This window comes from Zalophus californianus, chromosome 15, assembly GCF_009762305.2.
Source record: "Zalophus californianus isolate mZalCal1 chromosome 15, mZalCal1.pri.v2, whole genome shotgun sequence".
Lineage (NCBI taxonomy): Eukaryota > Metazoa > Chordata > Mammalia > Carnivora > Otariidae > Zalophus > Zalophus californianus.
The window spans coordinates 55,345,612-55,373,387 of record NC_045609.1 but is presented as its reverse complement, the minus strand read 5'-3'; the positions used below and the strand labels follow the sequence as shown (position 1 = coordinate 55,373,387).

The 27,776-nt window shown below is 46.7% G+C and overlaps 2 protein-coding genes across 3 annotated transcripts in view; both read left to right on the top strand.

Moving 5' to 3' along the window:
* Positions 1 to 18,204, top strand: part of PDLIM1 (PDZ and LIM domain 1) — a 46,525-nt gene extending 28,321 nt beyond the window's left edge. The window contains exons 5-7 of the mRNA XM_027588956.2: positions 10,471 to 10,622; positions 17,201 to 17,318; positions 17,704 to 18,204. Of these exons, the coding sequence (XP_027444757.1) occupies positions 10,471 to 10,622; positions 17,201 to 17,318; positions 17,704 to 17,890 (457 nt within the window). The 3' untranslated portion in view covers positions 17,891 to 18,204. The remainder of the gene's footprint in view (positions 1 to 10,470; positions 10,623 to 17,200; positions 17,319 to 17,703) is intronic.
* A 2,509-nt stretch (positions 18,205 to 20,713) lies between these two features.
* The window catches only part of LOC113919561 (cytochrome P450 2C21), a 41,966-nt gene continuing 34,903 nt past the window's right edge, over positions 20,714 to 27,776 (top strand). The window contains exons 1-2 of one of the 2 annotated variants that reach the window (XM_027588925.2): positions 20,714 to 21,137; positions 21,226 to 21,440. The gene's annotated coding sequence lies outside the window, so the exon portion shown is untranslated. Of the gene's footprint in view, positions 21,441 to 27,776 lie in introns of both variants that reach the window. The other variant, XM_027588918.2, reaches the window with a different exon arrangement.

The window sequence follows — 27,776 nt, the reverse complement described above, 5'->3', positions numbered from 1 at the left end:
AGGACTGGTAACATACATATACATACACATCATTGTGCAACAGATCCCTAGAACTTTTTCATCTTGCGAAACTGAAATTCTGTATCCACTGAACAGCCCAACTTTCCCCTCCCCCTCTGGGCAGAGGGAGAGGGAGAGAGAATCTTAAGCAGGCTCCACACCCAAGGAGGAGCCTGACGTGGGCTCAGTCACTCAACCCTGAGATCATGACCTGAGCTGAAATCAAGGGTCTTATGCTTAACTGACTGAGCCCTCCAGGCGCCCCTCCAGTCACTCTGCTTCTAAGAGTGACTACTTGAGGTACCTCACATAAGTAGAATCATGTGGTATTTGTCATGTTATGGCTGGTTTATTTCACTTAGCATAATGTCAAGGTTCATCCATGTTGCAGCATGTGACAAGACTTTTTTTTTTTTAAGATTTTATTTATTTATTTCACAGACGCAGTGAGAGAGGGAACACAAGCAGGGGGAGTGGGAGAGGGAGGAGCAGGCTTCCTGCCAAGCAGGGAACCCCATATGGGGCTGGGTCCCAGGACCCTGGGATCATGACCTGAGCCAAAGGCAGACGCTTAACAACTGAGCCACCCAGGCGCCCCAACAAGACTTTTTTATTAAGGCTCAGGAACCCGACTCCATTGTCTGTATGTACCACATTTTCTTTATCCATTCATTTGCCAGTGGACATACAGGCTGATCCTACCCCTCAGCAATTGTGACTAATGTTGCAATGAACATGAGTGTGCAAATATCTTTTTCAGATCTTGATTTTAATTCTTTTGGCAAGATACACCAAAATGGGATTGCTGGATTATATGGTAATTTTATTTTTTATTTTTTGAGGAACCTTCATAGCGTTTTCTATAACGCTGTGCTATTTTACATTCCCACCAACAGTGCACGGGGTTCCGATTTCTCCATCCTTACCAACATTTGTGGTTCTGTGGTTTTTTTGGGGATTAGTTATTTATTTTTGTAGCATCTATTCTATATCCTTTCATATGGTTGCTGGCCAGTATGTATCTTTTTGGAGAAATGTCTGTTCAAGTCCTTTGTCCGTTTTTAAAATCAGGTTATTTGGGTTTTGTTTTTTTTTTTGTTTGTTTGTTATGGAGTTGTAGGAACTCTTTATATACTGTGGATATTAACCCCTTATCAAATATATGGTTAGCAAATATTTTCTCCTATTCCATAGATTGCCTCTTTACCCTGTTGTTTCTTTTGCTATGTAGAAGCTTTTTAGTTTGATGTACTCCCACTTGTCTAATTTTGGTTTTGTTGCCTGTGCCTTTGGTATCATGTTCAAGAAATCATTTCCAAGACTGATGTCCCAAAGCTTTACCCCTATGTTTTCTTCTAGGATTTTATGGTTTCAGGTCTTATATTAAGTCTTTAATCCATTTTTTTAGTTGATTTTTGTATATGGTGAGATAAAGGTCCATTTTCATTCTTTTATATACAGATAACCAGTTTTGAAGAGATTATCCTTTCTGCATTGTATATTCTTGGCATCCTTATCAAAGATCATTTTGACCATATTTACCAGGTTTTTTTTTTTTTTCCCTGGGCTCTATATTTTCTTCCATGGTCTATATGTCTGTCTTTATGCAGGTACCACACTGTTTTGATTACTATAGCTTTGTAATATGTTTTGACATCAGGAAATATACCTAGTTTTGCTTTGCTTTCTCAAGATTGTTTTGGCCATTTGGGGTCCTTTTGAGATTTCATATGAATTTCAGGATGCTTTTTCCTATTTCTGCAAAAAACACCATTGAGTTTTTGATAGGGATTGCATTGAATCTGTAGATTGCTTTCAGTAATATAGACATTTTAACATTATTAATTATTCCAGTCTATAAACATGGACTTATTTGTGTCCTCTTTAATTTCTTTCATCAGTGTTTTGTAGTTTTCAGTGTACAAGTTTTTCATCTCCTTAAGTTTATTCTCACAGATCTTATTCATTTGATGCTATTGTAAATGGGATTGTTTTCTTAATTTTCTTTGTGGATTGTTCATTGTTAGTGTGTAGAAACACAATTGATTTTCGTGTGTTGATTTTGTATCCTGCGGCTTTGCTGGACTCCTTTATTATAAGGATATTTTTGTTTGTGGGTCTTTAGGATTTTCTATGTATAAGATCATGCCATTTGTAAACAGAGATAATATTCCTTCTTCCTTTCCAATTTGGATGATTTTTATTCCTTTTCTTGCCTAATTGCCTAGGCTAGGACTTCAGTACTTTGTTGAACAGAAGTGGTGAGAGTGGGCATCCTTGCCTTTTTCCTGAGCTTGGAGGAAAAACTTCCAGTTTTTCACCATTAAGTATGATGTTAGCTGTGGGCTGGTCATGCATGACCTTTATTATGTTGAAGTGATTTCCTTCTATTCCTGATTTGTTTAGTGTTTTTATCATGAGAGTATGTTGAATTTTGTCAAATGTGTTTTGTTTTTTTATTAACTGAGCTGACTTTGTGGTTTTTATCTTCCATTCTGTTAATGAAGTAATAATGCTTATTACATTGATTGATTTTGGTGTGTTGAGTCATCTTTGCATTCTAGGAATAAATCCCACTTAGTCATGGGTGATTAATCATTTTTAATGTGCTGTTGAATTCCGTTTGCTGAGGATTTTTGCATCAATACTATTAGAGATATTGGTCTGTAGTTTTATTTTCCTGTGGTACCTTTGTCTGGTTTTGGTATCAGGGTAATGCTGGCCTCATAGAATGAGTTTGGAAGTGTTCCCTCCCCTTCAGTTATTTGGAAGACTTTGAGAAGGATTGGTTTCACTTCCTCGTCTTCTTTTTTTAAGATTTATTTATTTATTTGAGAGAGAGAGCGAGAGCGCATGAGCTTGGGAGGGGAGGGGCAGAGGGAGAGGTAGGGGAGAGAGAGAATCCCAAGCAGACTCCCTGCTGAGTGTGGAGCCCTACATGGGGTTCGATCCCACAACCCTGAGATCATGACCTGAGTCAGACGCCCAACCAGCTGAGCCACCCAGGTGCCCTGGTGTCAGTTCTTCTTTAATTGGTAGAATTCTCCAGTGAAGCCATCTGGTCCTGGGTTTTTTGTTCTTGGTAGACTTTTGATTACTGAGTCAATCTTGTTATTTATTATAGGTCTGTTCAGATTTTTTCCTTTCATGATTTCATTTTGGTAGGTTGTATGTTTCTAGGAATTTATCTATTCTAGATTATCCAGTTTGTGCATATTGTTCATAATAATGTCTTTTGATCCTTTTTATTTCTATCAGATCCACTGTAATGTCTCTTCTTTCATTTCTGGGTTTTTTTTTTGTTATTTGAGTCTTCCCTCTTTTTCTTAGTCTAGCTAAGAGTTTGTCAATCTTGTTGATTTTTTTTAAAAAAACAAACTTAGTTTTGATGATGGTTTTCTATTGTTTTTCTCTTCTCTATTTTGTTTGTTTCTGCTCTAATCTTATTTTCTTCCTTCTGCCAACTTTGAGTTTAGTTCTTTTTCTTGTCCCTTGAGGCATAAAGTTTGCTTATTTGAGAGCTCTCTTCTTTATTTTTTTTTAAAGATTTTATTTATTTATTTGAGAAAGAGAGAATGAGAGAGAGCACAAGAGGGAAGAGGGCCAGAGGGAGAAGCAGACTCCCCGCTGAGCAGGGAGCCCGATGTGGGACTCGATCCTGGGACTCCAGGATCATGACCTGAGCCGAAGGCAGTCGCTTAACCAACTGAGCCACCCAGGCGCCCTTAGAGCTCTCTTCTTTTTTAATTAGGTGTTTACTGCTGTAAAGTCCCCTCTTAGCTTTTGCCACATTACATAATTTTTAGTATGTTGTTTTTTTTTCATTTTCATTTGTCTCAAAATACTTCCTAATTTCCTTTGCGATTTTTTCTTTGTCCCACTGGTTGTTCAGGAGTGTATTGTTTAGTTTCCAATTTTTTTTTTTAATTTTCCAGTTTTCCTTCTGCTATTGATTTTTTCATTCCATTATGGTTAGAAAAGATACTTGGTGATTTCAGTCTTCCTAAATTTAAGATTGTTTTGTGGCCTAACATATTTTTGGAGAATATTCCATATGTACTTGAGAAGAATGTGTATTCTGCTGTTCTTGGGCACAGTGTTCTATATGTCTGTTAGGTCCAATTGGTCTACAGTGCGATTCAGTTACCTGTGTTTCCCTATTGATCTTCTGTCTAGTTGTTCTTTCCTGATTTGGCTTTATTCCATGGTATGGATGTCCCACAGATTGTTTGACCATTGACCCATTGAAGGACATTTGGGTTGTGTCTTGTTTTCAGCTCGCTGCTATAAACATTTATGAACACATTTTTGTGCAACCATAAATTTTTATCTCTTTGGAATAGAGGCCCAGGTAGTTAGTTACATGTACATGTTTAATTTTATAAAACTGCTAAACTGTTTTGCAGAGTGTACCATTTTACATTCCTACCCACAGTGTCTGAATAATCAAGTTTTTCCATATCCTCTCTAGCGTTTGGTGCTGTCACTATTTTTGTTTTAGCCATTCTCATGGGGATGAGTAATATCTTATTGTGGTTTTAATTTGCACTTCCCTAGTGGGTAAAGATGTCAGACATCTTTTCACGTGCTTATTTGCCATCAGCATGTCCTCTAGTCCTTTTTCGGGTATCCAGTTTCAAATGCCCCCGGCTTCTGAGCCTCGGCTGCTTTTTCAGAAGCTGCCACCCTCTAGGGAAGAGGGACAGTACGCCCAATAGGGCCACAGAGGAAACGTCAGATGGCGGTGCAGGGTACCAATGCAGACGGATAGGTCTGTGCGCAAGCGCGGCGTCATCTGTGGGGAACAGAGCTCTGTCTACCCAGCCCGCCAGGCCGCCTCCCGGGTCCAAGGAGGCAGGCAGTGGCCCCCAGCAATCTTTCTCAGCAAGTTGAACCACTCCGTCTGTAGGGCTGAAGCCACTCTTACAAGTGCAAGTCAAGTATGCCAATGACATTTGCTCACTCACTGCCCACCCACCCACCCATGTGTCATTCATTCCCATTCCCTTTTAAAAAGAAAACATGTATATGGGTGATTCTCCCCAGGTTACCTCTCCCTCTCCTCTTTCTTTCCCTTTTGTGGTCAGCCTCCCGGGCACTTGGGTTCTCAGGTCCCCGGCTGGAAGCAGAGTCAGCTGTGTCGATGAAAGCTCAGAGAATGAAAGTGCTTTGCTGCTGCCGGGGAAGGTCAAAACGGAAGTAGAAAGACTCATCAGCGGGTCACTTGTGCTGGCTGCAGTGGGGGGAGGGAAGCCAGCCACGAGCCCTGTCCACGGCCACTGGCTGGCCTCTGCCTTTGAGGGGGTGATGGACAGGGACCCCAGGCAGGTGATGGGCCACCTTGAGGAGTGGTCTTCACCAAGGTGGGAGTAGAGTCCAGTTTCCCCACTCTGCCTCTGAGACCCCTGAGGTTACTCAGGGCTACTCCTCACTCCTGGACAGGAGCGAGAGGTCTGCCGACCCACACGGCCTCCACTGCCACCACTGGAGGTGAGTGGTGGCCTTGTTACTGCTTAGTGGTGGTCAAGGTCCTCACTTCCCACCAGGCCTTTTTGGTCTTATTATGAACGTATGCATAGGGATGAAACTCAGGCTTCCGACTGAGTTTCTGATGCCACCCCAGAGGGTCCCTGCGGTGCCTCATCCCCGCCTGGTGAGGGTCGAAGGCTAGACTTCCCACAGGCCTCTTCCTACATTGGCTGGAGGAAAAAGGTTCTTGCCTCCCAGTGTTGCGTCAGGCTGGCCGCCCCTTTCTCGGTCATTTGGTTAGAGAGAGAGCAGGTCCTTGGAGCTTTTGTCTGAACTCCTTGCCCTTTCTGGGTTGCTGCCTCTTCAGCTTCTTGTCTGGGATCTGTGAGGCAGAAAGGGAACTCCAGGAACTCACCAAGGTGTTCTTCCTTGGGTCCCAAGCCCCCTATCTGGTGTGCCTTCTGCTTCCTTCCCAGTCCCATGTTCCTTGTATATGTGATGTCCAGGGATTTTAGTTGTACTTAGCGGGTGGAATAGGGAAAAATATGTCTACTTCATCTTCTGGGAGAGGTTTTTTTTTTTTAAGATTTTATTTATTTGAGAGAGAGAGCCCGAGCTGGTGGAGGGGCAGAGGGAGAGGGAGAAGCAGGCTCCCCAATAATCAGGGAGCCCAACAGGGGGCTCGATCCCAGGACCCCGGGATCCTGACCTGAGCCAAAGGCAGACGCTTAGCCGACTGAGCCACCCAGGCGCCCCTGGGAGAGAGATTTTTGTGAAGAGAATATCTTCCCCCTGCCTGGATGCTTCTTACAATTCAAGGAATCCTCCTTTTTGTCCCAGACTTTGTCACACACACACAGGCTGTTTTAGGGAGGAACCAAAGTTGATTGACTATGTGAGAAGACGTGCCATTAAGGTTTATCAGCAGTGGGGATTTTTTTCTTACGGCCTGCTTGTTTTAGTTGGGATTTATATACGGATTATCAAGTTGCTGCACAGGTGCTGGCTCCAGCTTTTAAAAAAATTAAAGAGCCCCTTATGTCCCCAGTCTGGCCACCTCATTATTTTGACAGAACAGACTTTCATCCCAGGGCTGCTGTGTGGATCCATGTCCCAGAGTCGGGGGGCTGCTGTTCTCTGGTCCTTTGTGACCTTCTGACCTTCCCCCTAGCTGCTCCTTTGGCTAGGAGTCACACAGGGTCAGCAGGCTCAGCCTCCAGAATCCTCCTCTGCCAGACGAGCTGACTGGAAATTTCTTCTCATTCCAAGGACCACTGGCATCCTTGAACACCTGGCTCTCATGGGGGGACAGGCCTGGGGGTCCGGGGCTAAAAGAGTGGGAGAAAATATGAAACATGTAAGTAACATGTTAATAAAACATTAAACATTCCACACCAAGTGTGACTCGGGGAGAAACAAGACCTAGGAAACAAAGAGTGTAAAGTCTAGTTAGCCCAAAGGAGTTGAGTTTTTTGTTTGTTTTTGTGAAGGAGTTGAGTTTGATTGAAAGCTTGCATTTTGTTATTAAATGGTAAAGACTGGGTTCAGAAGAACATGGTAACTTTCAGTGCCCCCTCCTACTTTTTTCCCTGGTGACTCAGTCATGTCCATTATATTTTTGAAACCTTAATCACTTACAGAATTCTTTCTTCCATTGTTGTTAATAAAAATGAGAATGCTTTTTTTTTTGCTCCATTTCTTAGGCATGTTTTTGTCCTAGAATTACTTTTGTAACATATTCAGGATATTATTTTTGTTTTTGTTTTTGTTTTTTTAAAGAAGTTTTTTTTTTTTTTTTTTTTTTAATTCCTGTGTAGTTAAGTGTCCTCTTAATTCCCATCACTTGTTTCCCGCACCCTCTCACGCCACCCACCCACCTCCCTTCTGGTAACCATCAGTTTGTTCTCTCTGTAGTTAAGAGTTTTGGGTTTATCTTTTTTATTCTCTGTTTTATTGATGATACTGTTTTTGAATTAGGTGTATCAGTCCTTGAAATAAGGAATGGATATTGAATGTGTTTTATAAATTGTCAAGTGGTAGAACAATATAATCATTGGAGAATAAATAGTAAATTGTTTTCCTTTTTTTTAAAATCACAGAAATACTTTACAAAACTATGTGTTGGAAGAATATGTGACGACCTTGTGGTTTGAGCTTTGTCATTTTTAGTGTTCCCTTGGTGGCTTCCAGACATAACCACATACACCAAAGAAGGGGAAGAATTCTCCCAAGAACATTCCATGGTCTGATCTTGATTTTAAAATAGTTCTAAGTGTAATAGGAAAAAATATTTATCAAAAATAATGTAATATGTTTATATAAGGCAAGCTCAGAACTCAAGACCCACAGAGAGAGTCAGGCATACGACTCAACAGGGATGAATAGGTGGGCCAAGGGGAAGACAGTGGCCATTTGTGAAGACCACTCCTCAAGGTGGGCCCATCACCTGCTCACAGGCCCCAGCAGGTGGGAAGGAGAGAGACAAAGGCAGGGACCAGCCAGCGGCTGTGGACAGGGCTGGTGGCTGGCTTCCCTCCCCCCCACTGCAGCCAGCACAAGTGACCCGCTGATGAGTCTTTCTACTTCCGTTTTGACCTTCCCCGGCAACAGCAAAGCACTTTCATTCTCTGAGCTTTCATCGACGCAGCTGACTCTGCGTCCAGGGGGACCTGAGAACCCAAGTGCCCGGGAGGCTGACTGGGAGCGAGAGAGAAAGAGGGGTCCCTGGGTGGCTCAGTGGGTTGAGTGTCCAACTCTTGGTTTTGGCTTAGTTGTGATCTCAGGGTTGTGAGATCAAAGCCCCATGTAGGGCCCCTGTGCTGGGTGTGGAGCCTGCTTGGGATTCTCCCTCTTCCCTCTGCCCCTTCCCCTGCTTGCATGCACTTGCACTCTCTCTCTCTCTCTCTCTCTCTCTCCCCCCAAATGGATAAATAAAATCTTTAAAAAATATATAAAATGAAAGAGAAGGAGAGGGAGAGGTAACCTGGGGAGAATCACCCCTATAATCACCCATATACCTGTTTTCTTTTTAAAAGGGAATGGGAATGAATGACACATGGGTGGGTGGGTGGGCAGTGAGTGAGTAAATGTCATTGGCATACTTGACTTGCACTTGTGAGAGTGGCTTCAGCCCTACAGACGGAGTGGTTCAACTTGCTGAGAAAGATTGCTGGGGGCCACTGCCTGCCTCCTTGGACCTGGGAGGCGGCCTGGCGTGCTGGGTAGACAGAGCTCTGTTCCCCACAGATGACGCCGCGCTTGCGCACAGACCTATCCGTCTGCATTGGTACCCTGCACCGCCATCTGACGTTTCCTCTGTGGCCCTATCGGGCGTACTGTCCCTCTTCCCTAGAGGGTGGCAGCTTCTGAAAAAGCAGCCAAGGCTCAGAAGCCGGGGGGATCTGGGCCCAGGAGGCTGGGCTGCCATTTCCCCGGCACACCCCCTGGGAAGGTCCCCTGTGACCTCATAGGAGCAAGGAGCGGGTGTTGCACGTTGATCTGTTTGGCAGTTTCCCTTCACGCCCTCATCCTGCTGAGCCCGGGGCCCTGTGCCAGGCACTGATGGGGGGTTGGGAATGTGCTGGTGAACAAGACACACCACGCTCCTGTCCTCCTGGGGCTCGCTGTCTAGGGGGAGAGGGGCAGTGAGGAAACAGACAGATGGACCTAGAGTCCGTGGCACGAGGGTGAGATACAATGGGGGCCGGGGTGGGGGGCCCTCCGGGGAGGGACATCTGAGCAGAGACAGAAACGAAGATGGGAGGGGAGCGCGGCCCCCATGGGGCGACCTGGACAGAGCCCTCCAGGCGCAGGGAGCAGTTAAGTGCAGCGGCTCTGAGGCTGCCGTGTTCTGGAACAGCACAGAGGCTGGTGTGAGGCGAGCCGAGCAGGCAGGGGCTGGCTGGCAGGCCGTGTGTTTGCAGAGAGAAGCAGGGCGGCATTCTTCAGGGCCTTTCTACGTTTTGTCATGAAAATTTACTCCAAAGGAGATGAAATTGATTAAACTAGTATTTTGTTATTAAAACTGTAAGTATTTGGTTCTAAGATGAGAACACTTGGAGCCACATCACGACACAGTGTGATTCTTGTGTTTAGTAGGTCGCTGTGGCCTCCTTTTGGAAATAGGACTGTCCCAGGGCTGAGAACAGCAGTGCAGGGACAAGCGACAAAGGTGGTCCATTGTGCGGGTCCGCGGTGGCCGCCTGGACACACACGGTGGGGGTGGGCGTGCTGAGAAGGGGGCTCGGGACAGACTTTGCAAACAGAGCTGACTGGAGTCTCCTTCCGTTTTACCCCTTCCCAGACCAGGCAGCCGAGGCTCCTGGAAAAGCCTGGAAAACAGGTCCTGGGGCGGGGAAACGCGGCCCCAGCTTGGCCTGTCCTGCCCTGGGGAACCGAGCACAGGGCACTTGGTGATTTTCACCCTCACCACCAGCCCTGTGAGCTGTGCAAGGCAGAGACTGCCGTCTCGAAGCCCTTGGCCCTGAGTGCTGCAAGAGTTTATGGAGACCGTCACTCGCTGACAGCACTTTTGAAAGACTTCCATATCGTCAGGAAGAAGGAACACTGCTTCCTGCTCCATGAGGAGCATGCGTGTGGCCCGTACTGAGGGGACCCAGCCGAGCTTGCGGCGGTCAGGTTGTGGTTGACGTTTCTCCTCTTCTGAATTCTCTTTTGACATAATGTTGTTTATGTAATTAAGAAAGAAGTGCAGCATTCCCTTTCCACAGGATTCGGCCAGAAAGTAATCTCATTAGTGAAACTCTTTGGGGAAAATAGCCTCTGACTGCATTGAAGCAGCAACCAGCTCCGACAGCGGGCACCTCATCACACTGGCAGGAGGTCTGCGGCTGAGTTCAGAGCGGGTTCTGTCCAGGGAGGTCCTTTCTAGCCACCCTTTGATTCAGGACTGTCGTCACTTGGAAGGGGGTGCCTGGCGAATTTTTTTTTTTTTTTCTAACTTCTGGCATGTCCTAACGAATTTCCAAACATTCTTTACAGCTTAGACCATTCTCAGCCTCCAAGCGGACTCGTCATCGACAAAGAATCTGAAGTTTACAAGATGCTTCAAGAGAAACAGGAGTTAAATGAGCCCCCCAAGCAATCCACTTCATTCCTGGTTTTGCAGGAAATCCTAGAGTCTGAGGAGAAAGGTAATCCACCCTGCGTGCATGCATGGGTTCAGAGGCTCTTGGGCAAGGTCTGGGTCAGGGTCAGTCGTGGCTGAAACAAAGGTGAGTACAGCCCTGAGCGGGTGGAAGAAGCACATTGGAAAGCGTGGCTTTGAAACTGCTAAAAGCTCAGAGAGAGAGAGAGAGAGAACAAGCTCCCAGCCACACCTGCCCAGCTGTTTGCTGTCACATGAGCTTTAGGAGGCTGACGTCAGGGTGAGCTTGACTCTTGTGGGATTCTATTCGTCTGTCCCTTGGCCGTTTGTTTGGTTTAAGCCTACATCCCATGCTTCTGTGGTGGCTGACGTGTGTGATTGGGTGAAGGCCATGGGCTGTGACAAGCAGAAGGAAAAGGAATCAGCAACACAGAAGCTGGGTGCAGGGCGGTGCTTTTGTTCTTGCTCTTGGGTACATGGACTCCTGAGAGCCAGAGAACCCTCCAGTTTGGCCACATCCTCCCCGGTGACCTTTCCGGGCCTGTTTTCTCCTCGGTCAGTCGGGCCAAAATCCTCTCCTCTAAGCTTGGTGTGAGGGTCCAGTGTCCTCACGGCACAAACACCCCCTACCGTGACCAGCATACGGGAGGTGCTTCATGCCTGTGATTTTGTTTGCAAACCTTTCAAGAGGCACGAGGTCAGCCTCAGCTCGTCCAGGGAGTGAGCCTGATGCCTGAGGCACCGGGGACCACCCGTGTGGCTGTGCCTTGCGGACAGCCCCCCACACTCAGCTCTCTGGCCTTCCCTGAGGCGCAAGTGTTTCACCGGAGGCCTGCTTTCCCTTGTTCTCTCTTCCTTTCCCGAAGTGCCCTCCTGTGAAGACAGAGCTGGTGAGGCAGACAATGAAACCTGCTTCACCCGCCCCAAGGGAGGGAGCGACTTGCTTGCTCGGGGCGACCAGTGAGGGCCACAGCTGAGCGCCCTCTGCAAGAGTAACCTCCAGTCCCCAGGTCCCCAGCTCCAGGTTTGGCTTCCTGGGAGTTCTTCCTGAGCTGAGAGTTCCCTACTGACAGACCCAGACCCAGGCTTCTTAGAGAAATTGACAGTTTAGGAGCCCAGGAAGTTACGGGAGAAGTTTTCTTATGCTAAAAGGGCATTGTTCTACCAGCAGTTTCCCCCCTTTGCTTGTTGTACCTGTGCACTTTGGAAGGAATGAGTCATATTCTGTATGAAGTTCCAGTATTAGGGCCAACAGACAAGTGATTTGGGGATCAACCCTAGAGGATGCCCGTTTTATCAAAACATGTGAGAAACCACAACTTATCTACTCTGAGTAAGTGGGTGCAAAACCCTTCAATTAAGAGAGGAAAAGTCAGTCCATTCCTGCCCAAATTAGGACATAGACACGGCAGAACTCATCTAGTCAAATACCCTCGTGTCACAGAGAAGGACCTACAGCCCGGGCTCACCAAGGTGCCCTGAGGTGGCAGTTCCATGCTCATCAAGATCTGAACTCCTTCCATCTTGTGCTCCATCTACCAAGCCTGTGGCTTCCATTCTCAAGGTTACCTCATGGCTCTAGTTGGCAGCTGGTGCTCCAGCCATCATGACCACATCCAGGCACCAGGAAGGAAGAAGGGCTGAATGGGGACTCCTTTCAGACCAGCCAGCTTTTTCTTTCCCAGAACTCCCACCCTAGCATTCCATTTAATTTGACCAGAATTTAGTCACATGGCCACATCCAGTTGCAGGAGAGTCTGAGAATTACAGTTCTGTCCTCCCTGGGATGGATATCTTCTTGCTCCAAAGAAAATTTTGCTAAAAAGAAGGGAGATAATGGATCTTATAGTCTCTTCCATATCTCTTAATATGTAGTTGCAGTAAATTTTTACAGAATGAAACAGTGTAAGTTCTAGTTCATACATCTGCATGCAAAAGGCTCTTGGGCCAAGGAGCTCACACGCCTGTTTTTATTTGAGATGTAATGGTCAAAGTTCAGGGCAGTGTCTGGTACATCGTAAAGCACTCAGTGAGGGCTATTGTCATTTGAGAAGGCCTCAGGTTCATAAAGTAGCACTGCCCTCGCAGCACTGACATCCAGGATCTGCCTGTGACCCACCTGGAGAACACAAGCGGGTTGCCCATCTCTCTAAGCCCTAGTTTCTGCACATGTCCAGGGAGGCTAATAATGGCTACTTTTTAAAAAAAAAAAGATTTATTAGAAAGAGAGAGAATGAGCAGGGAGGAGGGGCAGAGGGAGAGGGAGAAGCAGACTCCCCGCTGAGCAGGGAGCCTGATGTGGGACTCCATCCCAGGACCCTGGGATCATGACCTGAGTCGAAGGCAGATGCTTAACTGTGACTGAACCACCCAGGCGCCCTTCACAGATGGTTTGGAGCATTAAGGGAAATGGTGCACATAAAGTGCCAGGCCCACTGACGGTGAGGCCCCACATGGGAGGCTTGGCTGCAGCAGGGTTTGGTGATAAACCTCCAAAGATTCAATGTGGGTCTTCTCCTTTTGGGTGAAATTCAGCCTCTGGACTAGGAGAAAGGGTCCTAGGTTTCTCAAACTTCATCTTACTCTGGATCAAATTCTAGATTTGCAGGGAACAAGGAGGCTTTTTATTCTTTATTTTTGAGTTGTGGTGAACTACTGCTAACATAAGATATACTGTCTTAACCATATTCAAGTGCACAGTTTGGTGGCATCAGCTACATCCGTACCATTGTGCAACCATGAGCACCACCCACCCGCAGAACTCCCTCTTACAGAACTGAAGCTCTGTACCCATTCATCACTAGCTCCTCATAGCCCCCTCCCCCAGCCCGTGGAAACCACCACTCTACTTTCTGTTTCCATGAATGTGACTGCTTCAAGCACTTCCTGTGAATGGAATCATACAGCATTTGTCTTTTGTGACTGGTATGTTTCACTTTGCATAATGTCCTGAAGGTTCATCCATATTGTAGCAGGTGTCAGCATTCCCTTCCTTTTTAAGGCTGAAGATTCTACAGTGTGTCTATAGCACATCTTGTTTATCATCCATCTGGCCATTTAAGGGGAATTTTAATGAGAGGAGACTTGAAGGAAGCATCAAGGACTGAGAAAACAGTGGACGCTGGGGGCTCTGAGATGAGAAAGCTGGAGACTTTCTCAGGAAGTATCAGGGTGTGCAGGGTTGCAGAGAATCCTCACATGGTCTGGAGTCAGACCATGGAGGACCACCAGGTGCTTGAGGACCATGAATTTGGTTCTTTGGTAATGTGGAGCTCTGGAAGGTTGCCGAGCAGTGAAGTGGACAGAAAAAAAGCTGTGCCTTACTGAACCCATTTTTACTTTTTTCCCAGAAAGCTTTGACATGCAAGTTTCACTGGAAAAAGAGAAATTTGGAAATTTTTATAGCTTCCCAGAGCCCAAAGGGCGCTAATATTTTTACTGTAAGCTTGTTGAGAAGGACAAAATGACATTTCTTTGAGATTGCGGTGTTGGCTGTAAGGGAGAGAAGAAAATGGAGCCAGCAGGTGGCGCTGCAGGGCTGAACACAGCGCCGGCTTAGTCCTGCACAGGGCTGCCTCCTCCCATGCTGTGCCCATTTCTCTCTCTCTCTCTCTCTCTCTCTCTCTCTCTCTCTCTCTCTCTCTCTCTCTCTCTTAAATCTTGTCTGCGCTCAACCTGGGGCTTGAACTCATGATGTTAAGGTCAAGAGTCTCATGCTCTACTGACTGAGCTAACTAGGTGACCCCTGTCCCTGCCCCAGGCCCAGTTTCATCCAGTTACTTCTCTTTGTTTGGAGAAAGGATGTGGATTCTCCTGCCAAGTGGGGCTCTCCTATTCCTCCTTCCTTCTCTCCTGCCCTCTTGCAAATGCAACCTATAAATTTTCTGCTGGTCAAATGAATTGTGAAAAACAGCCCCATCACCTGAGACCACAACCTCACCCAGCTGGTTCCCTGGGCAATCAGTTTCCCTTCCAAGCCATCTGGGTACGCAGAGATGCCACAGAGTTGCCGCGTTTCCTTCTTTCTCAGGGCAGGCAGTCTGGGTGTCTGCAGCAGCAGGAACCCGCACATGAGGAGGGAGCCTGTTGAGGATGCTTAGAGGCATGAAGCTGGCCACCCAGGCCCTTCTGAGATTCCTGTAGGGAGCCAGGATTAGGGTGACAGGAGGGAAGCATTTGCCCTTGGGTACAGATTTAAGGGGGCACCAAAAACTCAACAATCAAGACAAAAATGATACTTCATTGCAGTGTTTTTTAAAAATCACAATTAATGCAAAAAAAAAAAGTCTGTAATGAACCAAGTTGAGACTGGGGCCAAGGAAGGGAGGAAGTTTTGGGAAGGCAAAAAGGGACTTGGACTTGGGGTGACCAAAGCACCACGGCAGCTAACCGGGCAGCACCAAGCCTTCCCCCAAGCCTAATCGTGGAGCTTATAGCTAGAAACAGTGGAAACCCTGGGGCCTCCTAACCCCTGCTCCTCTCATGTGCCGCCAGACGGACATCTGTGTCCATCAATTCCCTAGTGCACTGATGGGGGAACGCTGAGAGGCCACGCTGTCCACACCCCATGTTAGGGCCATTTAAACAGGCTGCTTTTTAAATATTCCCTCTTGCTGTTCTCCATAAGGCACCAGAATCTCCCAGGCTGGCCCCTGGCGTCAGCCCACAGTGGGCTGCAGAATGCACTTCTTGTTCGTGTTCCATGAGGGCTGCTGGTCGGGCTGTGGGTTGGCCCGGTATGGTGGGGCTGGGCCTGGCTCCGTGAGTCTTCCCATGCCAGGAGCCCAGCACAGGGAGGCGTCACTCTTGGGGCCTTGCTGCTAAGACACGGGTCGGAAGCCCATGGGGACAGGACCAAACCACACAAGTGCTCCTCATGCCTCTGCCAGAACAAGGCTCACATCTGCTCCCATGCCATTGGCCAACGCAAGTCATGGGGCCAAACCCAAAGTCTGTGGCGTGGGGCGTATACTCCATCAAGAATAGGGTTTCCCAGCTTGATGCTGTAGACATTTGGGGCCAGATAAGTCCTCTCCCCAGTGGAGCCCAGAAGCACTGCTCTCCAGTTGCGACAACCCAAACTCTTCCCCCCCGGGGACAAAATCACCCCCAGTAGAGAATCGCTGACCTACTGGGATGCATGGCAAGGGTAGGGAGGGGACGCACAGTCGTGGACAAAATACACAGTCCACCATCCTAGCCACCTATCAGGGCTCCTTATTTGGATTCATCTCAAGTTCTGGTTCGGAAGCACCAGTCGGCATAGGGGGACCCATTTTCTAGAAGGACAAGAGAACCAGGGCCCTGGTTGGTCAGCCCCAGGACTGGCCAGCCTGGCTGCGGTTACAGCACGACTCTCCCCAGCCCTTCACCTTACGCAGGAAACCGCTCTTGTCCAGTGGTTCCCAGAGCGTGGTTCCCGGACCAGTCACCTGAGCAGCACCTGAGAACTTACTAGAAATGCAACTTCACGGGCCCTACCCCAGGCCCACTGAAGTAGAAATTGGTGGTGAGGCCCAGTGAGCTGCACTGGAGTCAGCCTTCCACGTCATTCCGACGCACAGTAAAATCTGAGAACAGCTGCTTTTAGTCTGAAGAAGTGGGTTTTAATTGGGGACATAGAGTAGGATCTCCTGGGGCCCCTGCCTCTAGAGATGCTCCGTTAGCAGCTCTGGGGAAGAGCCTGGTCTGTGAATTTTAGGGAGTCTCTCCTGGGGCCTGGCCCATCTCCCCCATGCCAGCTCAGAACCACGGGTGTAGAGACTTCCCTGGCTTCTTGGCCACAGCATGCCGGGCCGAGCTGGGGACCATCCAAGCCTTTGTCAAGGCATTTCACCGTTCATTTCCGTGCGTTTATGGAGGCTCCGGTATATGCTCAGCTCCATGCGAGGCTCTGTGGCATGTCGCAAAGTGTATAACACAGGGTCCTGGCGCTGCAGGAATTTGCAATCCAGTCCCAGCTGACAACAAGACCGCTGACCGGCCAAATAGACGCAGTAATAGTCATTTTGGCCGCTGTTAACGAGCTCCCACGATTGAGTGCTCTGAAGACGTGCTGGACCGCGCGGCCCTTCAGCCAGCAGCTTATCTGCTGCAGACACGGCTGACTGCAGGGAGGTCGCTTGCTCTGCTCTGTAGCAGGTGGGTTTTATCCGGCTGCCTGTAGGTGCTCTGCTGTGATGGTTTTGTATTTCTTGTGATGTGGGTTTCTTTCAGCATCTGAATACACTACCTTTTGATGATCGGGTAGCGTCTTTATTTATTCCATCTGTAGAAGTCATCTTGAAGTTCCCATATCCGTATGTGCATGCATCTAATCAGAATGAAATGTAATTTGTGTTTTGAGGGCCGACTTGGTGCCAGGTACTGTGGGAGGGCTTTGTGTGTATTTTTTTTTTTTTATCTTTTTGTACCATGGTGAAGGGGGAAATGAGCTCCTGTTTTATAGAAAAGGAAACTGAGGACCAGAGAGGTTAAGTAACTTTTCCAGGATCACACAGCAGAGTCGGGTCCGTTTGATTCCAGGAACTTTCTGGTACTATGTATAAGCAACTCTGAAAAAGCTAAATGAAACTTCTGCAACCCCACCCTTCCTGGCCAACCCAAGTGTTTTCCTCATTATAGGGGATCCTAACAAGCCCTCAGGTTTCAGAAGTGTCAAGGCTCCGGTCACCAAAGTGGCTGCATCGATTGGAAACGCCCAGAAGTTGCCCATGTGTGACAAATGTGGCACCGGCATTGTGTGAGTATCTGCCTCGCCCCGGTGTCAGAGGCCCCCCAGGTGGGGTAAACCATGCAGCTGTGGAAAGTGCCAGAGTTTGCCCATTTGGGGTGTGATGGGGAAGAATTCCTGCCTGGAAAATGGAGCTGAGAGGCCAAGTGGGCCTTTATGTCCAGAGCCAGGTGTGAAGGTTTTCCTTGGCCGCGGAACCCTTAGGGCGTGACTAATGTCAAACCAGAGAAAGGGCCTCTCTGTTGAAGAGGGAGGGCTTCATGAGTAATGCGTGTGGCCGGTTCCGAGGCCCTGATCCGCCCTTTGATGGGCCTCGTGGAAGGACCCCCCCGGCTGTGGTGCCTCCTTCAGGTGCTTGTCACTAACGGAGCCCTTTCCTGCCTCCCTCCTGCAGCGGCGTGTTCGTGAAGTTGCGGGACCGCCACCGTCACCCTGAGTGTTACGTGTGCACTGACTGTGGCACCAACCTGAAACAGAAGGGCCACTTCTTTGTGGAGGATCAAATCTACTGTGAAAAGCATGCCCGGGAGCGGGTCACACCCCCTGAGGGCTACGACGTGGTCACTGTGTTCCCCAAGTGACCCCGCAGGTCTCCTCTCCACACTCTGGCCCTCTCCTCTCCTGAAAGTTCTTGCTGACTTTGGTTTTACCCCTGCTCATTAAACACCACGTCTCCCTGCCTCTGCTAACTGACTCACTGGCTGCGTGACGCCTGCTTTTACAATTAACAGAGGATTGTTCTGTTCCATGTCCCCTTGCCAGCGTCCCTGGGTCTTCTCTTTACCTCAGTTCATCTCTGCTGCAAATGGACCTCAGCCACATTTGAACCAAACCGAATTGAGTATGTCTGACATTGAGTTTGGTTTTACTCAATAAATGCATAGACTCCAAGGCAGTGTGGTGTCTCTCTCTCATTTCACCGTGCATCCTCGTTCCTGTCTCAGGCCAGATGAGATTTCTGAGGCCTCTCTTGTTTTGGGTTCCCCACTTCTCTGAGATTTGCAGGCCTTCTCCTCCATGTGTGAGAAGATTGACATCTGAATGAGCCATGTTCTCACCTTCCTTTGAAGTTTGCTCCAAATTCTCTTTCTCTGATGCTAATGTAAGATCAACCTCGTTATGTTGTAACGAAATGATGTCTTCTCTTCTGTCTGGCTGTTCTGGGACTCCTCTGAGGAAATGAATGCTTCCCAAACAAGAGATGGAGAGCTTTCCCAGTTGGGCCTTCAGATATTCCCTAACGAGTCTCTCTCCAGGCTGCTAGCTGCCACGACAGCCCCTCTGCTCTGTGAAGGGAAGCACGCTCAGGATGGGCATCACCTAGGTGCTAAACTCAGACACCTCTTGGTAGTCCCTTGTGGAATTTTGACGGCAACTAGACATGTTCAGCAGCCACAGTCCGAGAAGGACATGGGACCTGCAGGGATGTGGCTCTGGGTCATACCATCAGGGAAGGCTCAGATACGCAGAGGTGCTGGGTGAGGGTGAGGGGAATCCAGAATGTGTGGTAGAGACTGGAGATAATGAGCCTGAGTTACCAACCTCAGGCGCAGGGGCTGTTGTGACCTTCCTCTTCTAGTGACCTTCCTCATCTAAGCTTCCCACAGGAAAAGCCGGCCCACCAGATCAGGGTGGGGCTGCCTTCAGAAGTCACATGAAGACTCCCGCAGTGTTGACACTTGCTACGTCACTCAGATACCCCTTCAGAACCCAAGGACTTGGCCCCCGAGCTGCCCGGAGAGTTGCCAGTGGAGGGCCCTGTCCGTCAACCCTCCCAGGGAGTGTCTGCCCTGAAGAGAGCTGGCGCACGGCCCCTTTCCCAGGTGGTCCAGTGCCTGCGGAGGTGAGCATATCTGGGCCTGGCCCCCTGCCCCAGCCCTGGACAGCTTTGTAGGCGTCCTCTGAGGCCTCCCTTAAAGCTGTATTGCTCATAGCCAACTTCTCTCCCCGCCCAATTCTGCTTCCCTCCCTCCCTCCCCAACCCCCACCCCAGGTCATGGTCCCAAGGGCACCCCTCCTAAACTTTCCTCTCACTAGCCCCGGGTCACAGTTTGCTTCCTGGGAAAACCAATTTGTGACAACCATGACAGAAACTTCGGAATTTTTTTTTGTTTTTTCCTGAGATGGGATTTATTTGGAGGGTTTTTTCACAGGGACATACCTTAAACTGACTTACCCATTCAAATAACTGATTTTTATGCCATGTCAAAACCTCACCATCGGGGACAAGAGTGGACACAGACCAGGTAGGACTGCTGCCCTGGCCCAGGTAAGAAATGGAAAGGCTGGTACAGGGCGGTGGAGGCGGGAGCGGGGCAGTCACTGGGTTTGAGATAGATTTTTAACGTAGAGCAGACCGACGTAGGCTGCCCTCCTGTCTCCTTCCTTGACCAGACAACAAAGAGCTTCTCCCCCAGTAATGGGCCCCTAGAGCAGGAGACCTCTCAACTCTGCCAGCCCCATTGTCCTAAGCTGGGAGCTCAGAATGGGAGGAGAAAGTGTGGCAGGTGTGGTCTGGTATCCCCAGTCCCTTGGGCATGAGCTGAAGGTTGGCTCCTTCACCTGCCCCCCTCGTCCACCTCCAAGAGCTCTGCTCTCAAGGAAAGAGTAGCATCTAGAAAGTATATCCAGTGTGATGGTCCCTTACATTGATGGCACTTTACAGATTACAAAATGCATTTATTGTATTGCTCTGCGAGCATCAGAAACCCTACTAACAGGCGATTTCATAGGGGGGGAACCAGGGACTTGGTGCGAATGAGAATTAGAATGTATAGGGTCATGAACGAGCATGCACTGGAATTTACAGGGAACATTGTGGTTTCTGCTCTGGAAGAATGCCTGTGGGTGCAGTCACTTTGGAAAACAGTATGGAGGTTCCTCAAAAAGTTAAAAATGGAGCTACCCTATGACCGAGCAATTGCAAGACTGGGTATTTACTCCAAAGACACAGATGTAGTGAAAAGAAGGGCCATATGCACCCCAGTGTTCATAGCAGCAATGTCCACAATAGCCAAACTGTGGAAAGAGCCGACATGCCCTTCAGCAGATGAATGGATAAAGAAGATGTGGTCCATATGTACAATGGAGTATTACTCGGCCATCAGAAAGGATGAATACCCAACATTTGCATCAACATGGATGGGACTGGAGGAGATTATGCTAAGTGAAATAAGTCAAGCAGAGAAAGAATTACCACATGGTTTCACTTATTTGTGGAACATAAAGAATAGCACAGAGGACATTAGAAGGAAGGGAAAAATGAAGGGGGGGGGAATCAGAGGGAGAGACGAACCATGAGAGACCATGGACTCTGAGAAACCATCTGAGGGTTCAAGAGGGGAGGGGGGTGGGGGGATGGGTTAGCCCGGTGATGGGTATTAGAGAGGGCACGTACTGCATGGAGCACTGGGTGTTGTACGAAAACAATGAATCATGGAACACTACATCAAAAACTAATGATGTAATGTATGGTGACTAACATAATAAAAAAAACTATATATAAAAAAAAAAGAACGCCTGTGGCCAAGGACTGAGAGCATGAGGGGATTTGTTGCAGTGGTTAGGTTGGGGCTGACTGCCCTCCTCCCTCTAAATATTCTCCTGATGCCATGTCATCGAATCAATTTGAAAAGAATTAGAGTGTCTCTGTCCAGTGGGATTAAGCCAACAAGGACTTGAATTGCTGAAACTATTCAGCCGAACACACACACTGCATTGAAGCAACAGCCAGATTTGGTGGTAAATATGCCTCAAAACCTTGGCAGAAACATCTGTTGAATTAAGAGAGGGTTTCCTCCATCGTGATTACATGTATATAATCCTGAGGTTTGTGTTGAATGTTCTCTGAAGGGAGATGCATGGTGAATTGTTTCTAACTTCTGACACATGGTGACTTTCCATCCACTCTTCACAGATTAAAGCATTACCCTCTTGGCAACCTTGGCATAGGCCAAGAATCTGACGTGTATGAGAGCTACGGGAGCAACAGGAGTTTAAACAAAAAGTAGTCTACCTCATTCCAGCTTCTGCAGGAGATCCTGGAGTCTGAGGAGAAAGGCGACTGGTCTGCTCGTGGTCAGAGGCTACTGTTCAAGGCCTGGCGTGTGGTCACTCCTCGCTGAAACACAGGTGAGCAGAGCCTAGCCGTGGGAGGGAAGAGTACAGTGTGGGCCATTAAACTCTGATAAATAAAATAATCTGTGCCTTCTTGCCTTGGTCTGTGTTACAGGAGCACAGATCTAGCTGCTTCCTGTCATGTGTGTACCGTATAGCTGAGAGCTGGGTAAATTATCTTGTGGTGGGCCTTTGTTGGTTTGTCCCTCAGCACGCCCTTGATTTGATTTGAGCCCATCCATCCCCTTCCTGCTGTCATTGGTGGTGCAGATAGGCAAAGGCCAAGGGCAGTAGAGAGACTGAAGCACAACGAGCCACGAGCAGAATGAATCCAGGCTCTGGGCTTCTTCTTACGGCTGAGGAGATGCCATGTTATTTTTGTGCTCCAGTGTGTTGGGCACATTGGAATCCTGTTTTTACCGCTGTCCCCTCTTCTCCCCACTATACCTGTCTGCCATGGGAGAGTCGTCCCTCCTGAGAAGGATCTGAATGCCTGGGGACTCTGATGAGGAGAGACCTGCCTCAGCCAGACTTCCACGCCCCTGGGTTCATCCCACTCTGAAAGGAACTGAGCTTTTTTCCTCAGGGCAACCAGTTCCACCACTCCTCGCTGCGAGAACTTCAGCCAACTCACTCACTCCTCCTGATGTGGGGACCCTGCATTGTCACTTGTGTCCTGTCCTCTTGATGAGTCTTCTTTCTGGCTTCTGTTTGACTTCTGTAGTCATCTTTATTATTTCCTTCTTTCTCTTTGCCTTGGGTTAGTTTGATCTTTTTCTAGTTATTTTGAGGTGGACATTTAGGTCATTGGTTTGAGACTTTTTTCTTTTCTAATACAAGCATTTAGAGGCATATATTTCCCTGTAAACACTCCTTTGGCCCACATGCCACAAGTTTGATACGCTGTGTTTTCATTTTCATTCATTTCAAAATAGTTTTTCAGTTTCTCCTGTGATTTCTTCTCTGACCCCTGGAATATTCAGGAGCATTGTGTTTAATATCTAAATATTTGGTGGTTTTCCAGCTATCTTTCTGTTACTGATATCTAATTCAATTCCACTCGAATTAGAATTAAATCCTTTTCAAGTGACCAACTGTCAGTTTCTTTTTTCTTCCAGATCGTGGTCTGTACTGGTGAACGTACTTGTATGTACTTTAAGAGAATGTGTATTCTGCTGTTTAGGAGACTAAATTAGTTAGGTCAAGTTGATCAATAGGTTCAAAGTAATTAGGCTCAAGTCTTCTGTCTGATTTTCTGTCTGCTTGTTCAATCATTTACTGAGAGTGGACACTTGAAATCTCTAGCTGTAATCATGAATTTGTCTTGTTCTTTCAGTTCTATCAGTTTTGTTTTACATCTTTTAAAGCTCTGTTTTAGGTGTTTATACATTTAAGATTCTTTTATTTTGTAATGAGGTGTAACTCCTTTGTGATTATGAAATGAACATCTTTATCTCTGGTAGTATTCCCTGTTCTGAAATCTACTTTGACATTAAAATAGCCAGCCCAGCTTTCTTTGATCAGTGTTTGAATATTACATTCTTTTAATTTTTCTGTGTCTTTATATTTAGAGTTGGTTTTCTGAAGAAAACCCTTGTTTGAGTCTTGCTTTTTCATTCAGTCTGACAATCTCTACTTTTGGGTTTTGACCATTTCTATTTCATTTAATTTTTGATGTCATTGGGTAAATGGCATCCTGCTACTGGTTTTCTCAGAGTCATTTTTGTTGTTTTCTTGTTCAGCCTGCATCCTAGGGGCACCTGGGTGGCTCAGTTGGTTGAAGATTCTGCCTTCAGCTCGGGTCATGATCTCAGGGTCCTGGGATTGAGCCCCACGTGGAGCTCCCTGCTCGGTGGGGAGCCTGCTTCTCCCTCTCCCTCTGCCACTCACCCTGCTTGTGTGCATTCTCTTTCTGTATCTCTCATAAATAAATAAGTACGTAAGTAAGTAAGTAAAATCTTAAAAAAAAAATAACCTGCATTCTTTTGGATCAATTGTTTATTTTTTATGGTTCCATTTGATCTTAATTATTCATTAGCTCTATTTTTTCTGTTGTTGTTTTTCAGTGGTTTATAATTTACAGCATCAACTTAATGTGATCCATGTTTAAGTAATATTGTACTATATCAAGCATGGTGTAGAAACCTTACGGTAGCTTACTTCCGTTTCCTGCCTCCCATCTTTTATATTGTTATCATATATTTTATTTCTACCTATGTTTAAGCCCAACAATAGTCTTTAAAGGAGATTTAAAAACTAGTCTATGATATTCTAAACAATTTTATGTAAGTAATTCCCACACGTGACCCTTTCCAGTGGTCTTCATTCCTTCCTACAGATCCATGCTTCCATCTGGGAGCATTTTCCTTCAGCGTGAACAGTTTATTTTAGTCATAATCAGTGTGGGTGCTGTGATGAATTTACTTCATTTTGGAATGTCTGAAAATCTTTTTTATGTAGCCACTTTTATTGAGGCATATTTTCAATATATAATTTTATGTAGTTTTAAAAAATCAATTGTGAATTGATTATAAACACCAAAATGATAATATGAGTGTAAGGAATGATTGCTGTCTCTAATTATAGTCAGGTTTTTCTCTCCATCTCTTTCTGAGTTCAGTATAGAGAATTATTTTATATGTGCAGTAGAAGTTTCACCTCCAATGTAGGGACCATGTAATACTTATCTTTATGATCCCAAAGCCTCATGCAGGACTTGACATAGGTATAAGTGTGCTCAACAAGTTTGTTCTGGTTGTTTTTAATTAGGTAGATGAGGCTTCCCCTATTAAGCTTACCATACTTTCTCCTTTCCTACCCATTCTGTCTAGGAAAGCCATACTTTCAATACTGCTGATTTAAATAGTTTTTGTTTTGGAGAGAGTAAAGGAATACTAAGAATTCATGAACACTAACAATCACTGGAACTTCTTTGACTCTCTCTGGTCAAAATGGAGCGGGACAAGTGTGAATTGGGCCGTGAGGTGCATCATTTTGTTCTTTCTGGTGGCATTGAGGTGAGGGGGCAAATACTACTACTTGAAAAGCACTTGCAGCAGCAGGTACTGTGTGCAGGGACCTACACTACGCATCACGGGGGACTTCCAGTCTTGTAAGGGTAGAGAGTGATAAAACATATGGTCCCTGTTTGGTATGCGGTAAAGGTGTAACTGAAGAAAGGCAGAATATACATATTCTTCCATCTTGGATGAAATAATTGCAATTTTTAAAGAGCAGCACATACAAAATACCATGCTCTCAGGTGAAGCTGTAATTGATGATTGAACATAGTGCAATCTCACTGTACTTAAAAGAAGTGATGGCGGAGGGGTGTCTGGGTGGCGCAGTTGGTTAAGCGTCGGACTGTTGGTTTTGACTCAGGTCATGATCTCAGGGTCATGAGATCGAGCCCCATGTCAGGCTCTGTGCTCAGCTCAGAGTCTGCTTGGGATTCTCTTTCCCTCTCCCTCTGCCCCTCCTTCCCCCCAAATAAATAAATAAACTTTAAAAAAATTTAAGTGCTGGCATACATAGGCTATGAAGGATGGGGAAGGGAATTTCAGATGGGGTGAAGACATGCCCACTCTGGACAAGTGGATTGGCAAGGAGACTGGCCTAGAGGGAGCAGAGGGCTTTAAATAGTTTAGTAAAATTAGGCTTTAGGGGCGCCTGGGTGGCTCAGTTGGTTAAGCGTCTGCCTTTGGCTCAGGTCATAATCCCAAGGTCCTGGGATCGAGCCCCTTGACTGGCTCCCTGCTTGGCGGGGAGCCTGTTTCTCCCTCTCTTCCCCTCTTGTGCTCTCTCTCTCTCAAATAAATAAATAAAATCTTAAAAAAATAAAATTGGGCTTATGACTGATATGGAATTGGAGTTTGGTATTTATGGAGTGATCTGAATACTGAATTAGAAATGTTTCATTTGATTAGCTGGAAATTTGAGCAAGAACAAGGATGTGATTGCAGGTGATATTTGCGGGAAATTATACTGGAGTTCCCTGGAGTGTTTGGTTCCCTGCTGGAGAGCTCTAATTTCTAGACCTAGCATCTGAGAGTCTGGATAATCATTACAGCCATGGAAATGTAGAGGAGTTTGATGATAGAGGAGTCAAAATTACATGAAGATTGTCTCCCTTTCTGTGTTCTCATGGATCTAGGAATATAATCAGTTCGGCAGGTCCATAGAAGCCAAAGGAGACAAAAAAACATTAAAAAGAAGGAATAGATCAGATTTAGTTAGGAAGGTGGACACCTGGGCAGCCTTTGGATGGGTTAAGAGGATTTGCCGGTGAGTCCTAATTGAAGAGAGCAGTTTAGAAGGAAGGAGATGATGGTGGGAGAAATTTCAGTGATGGGAGATGTTCTGAGAAGTTAAACAGAAGTGGGAAAAGATCTGGGTGACAGATTTAAATGGTGGTTGGGTGAAGTGGCAGAATTGCATGGGAAGGAAATAAAGGCATAAAGACATAAGTGTAGGTGTGACATTTCCAGTGAAAGGGAAGAGGGAAGATTCTAGAACATTTGGAAAAGTGGTACTCTCAGAGAACAAAAGGACATTTCTTCCTCTGAAATTACAATTGCTTTAACCAACTACTGTCTATAACACTGGGTGGAATGGAGAAATTGGTTAGTGGGTAAGACTTAGGACCCTAAATGGGTAGAGTCCAGAAGATCAGACGGAGTGACATTCAAATAATTTTCTGTGGAATTTGGTCTGAACCACCAGTTTCAAGTGGTCTGGATGAGGAGTGATGATTTGTGGTTAAGCATGTGGTTTAGGGAGCTGTAGGAAGAAGCAAATTTCATCTAGTGTCTGCCCTTTTTTCTACCCCTAAGGGATGATTCTTAACCTTTTGGAGGCCATAGTTCTTTCGGGGAAGAATTCACTTATATTCACCACTTGCTTTTTTGTAGACATTTTGAAGGGTGTCATGGACGCTATAAAGCCTCTTCATTACTCCCAGGGTCAGGAGGCTCCAAGTCCTCTGGCAGCTGGGTTACTGGTAGCCATCTTCCCAATACTATATTTAAATATAACTTCATGGTTCTAGGAAACACTATTTTATTTTGAGTCTAGCATAATTTTGATAGGTCAGGTATAAGAACCACTGAATCTCCCGATGTACTTGAACAGATGGATAAATCCAGTGGGAACTTGTACTATTATTTCTCTATGTTGGGCCATATGTTGGGCAGTTATTTTGTCAAATAATTGCATCCAGGGGCACCTGGGTGGCTCAGTCGGTTAAGCATCTGCCTTCAGTCATGATCCCAGGGTCCTGGGATCGAGCCCTGCATCGGGCTCCCTGCTTAGTGGGGAGTCTGCTTCTCCCTCTCCCTCTGCCTCTCCCCTCCAGCTTGTGCTCTCTCTCTCAAATAAATAAAATCTTTAATTAAAAACAAAATTCTTGGGATGCCTTGGTGGCTCAGTCGGTTAAGCGTTTGCCTTCGTCTTGGGTTATGATCCCAGGGTCCTGGGATCGAGTCCTGCATCGGGCTCCTTGCTCAGCAGGAGCCTGCTTCTCCCTCTGCCCGCCACTCCCCAAAGTCCTTTCTTTGAAAATTGGTACTTGTTTTCAAGTCCCTCAGAGTCATCTTACTGTGGTGTTGGAAGGAGCAGATACAGATGTGTATATCAACCTGTCATACTTCACCGGCATTCCTTCAAAGATGAACTTTTTATAAAGAATTTACTTGTAGGGGCACCTGGGTGGCTCAGTCGTTAAGCGTCTGCCTTCGGCTCAGGTCATGATCCCAGGGTCCTGGGATCGAGTGCCACTTCGGGCTCCCTGCTCAGCCGGGAAGCCTGCTTCTCCCTCTCCCACTCCCCCTGCTTGTGTTCCCTCTCTCGCTGTCTCGCTCTCTGTCAAATAAATAAAATCTTTTTTTTTAAAAAAGGAATTTACTTGTATGTTATTAAAATATTGACTCAGATAGGGTGCCTGGATGGCTCAGTCGGTTAAGTGTCTCACTGTTGATCTTAGTCTTGATCTCAGGATGATGAGCTCAAGCCCCACATTGGGCTCTGCTGGGCATGGAGCCTACTTAAAAAAAAATTGACTCAGATAGATGGGGATGCCTGGTTGGTACAGCATGGGATTCTTGATCTTAGGGTTGTGAATTCAGGCTCCATGTTGGGCACAGAGCTTGCTTAGAAAATTTTTTTTAAAGATTTTATTTATTTATTTGACAGAGGCACAGCGAGAGAGGGAACACAAGCAGGGGGAGTGGGAGAGGGAGAAGCAGGCTCCCCACTGAGCAGGGAGCCCGAAGTGGCACTCGATCCCAGGACCCTGGGATCATGACCTGAGCCGAAGGCAGACGCTTAATGACTGAGCCACCCAGGTGCCCCTAC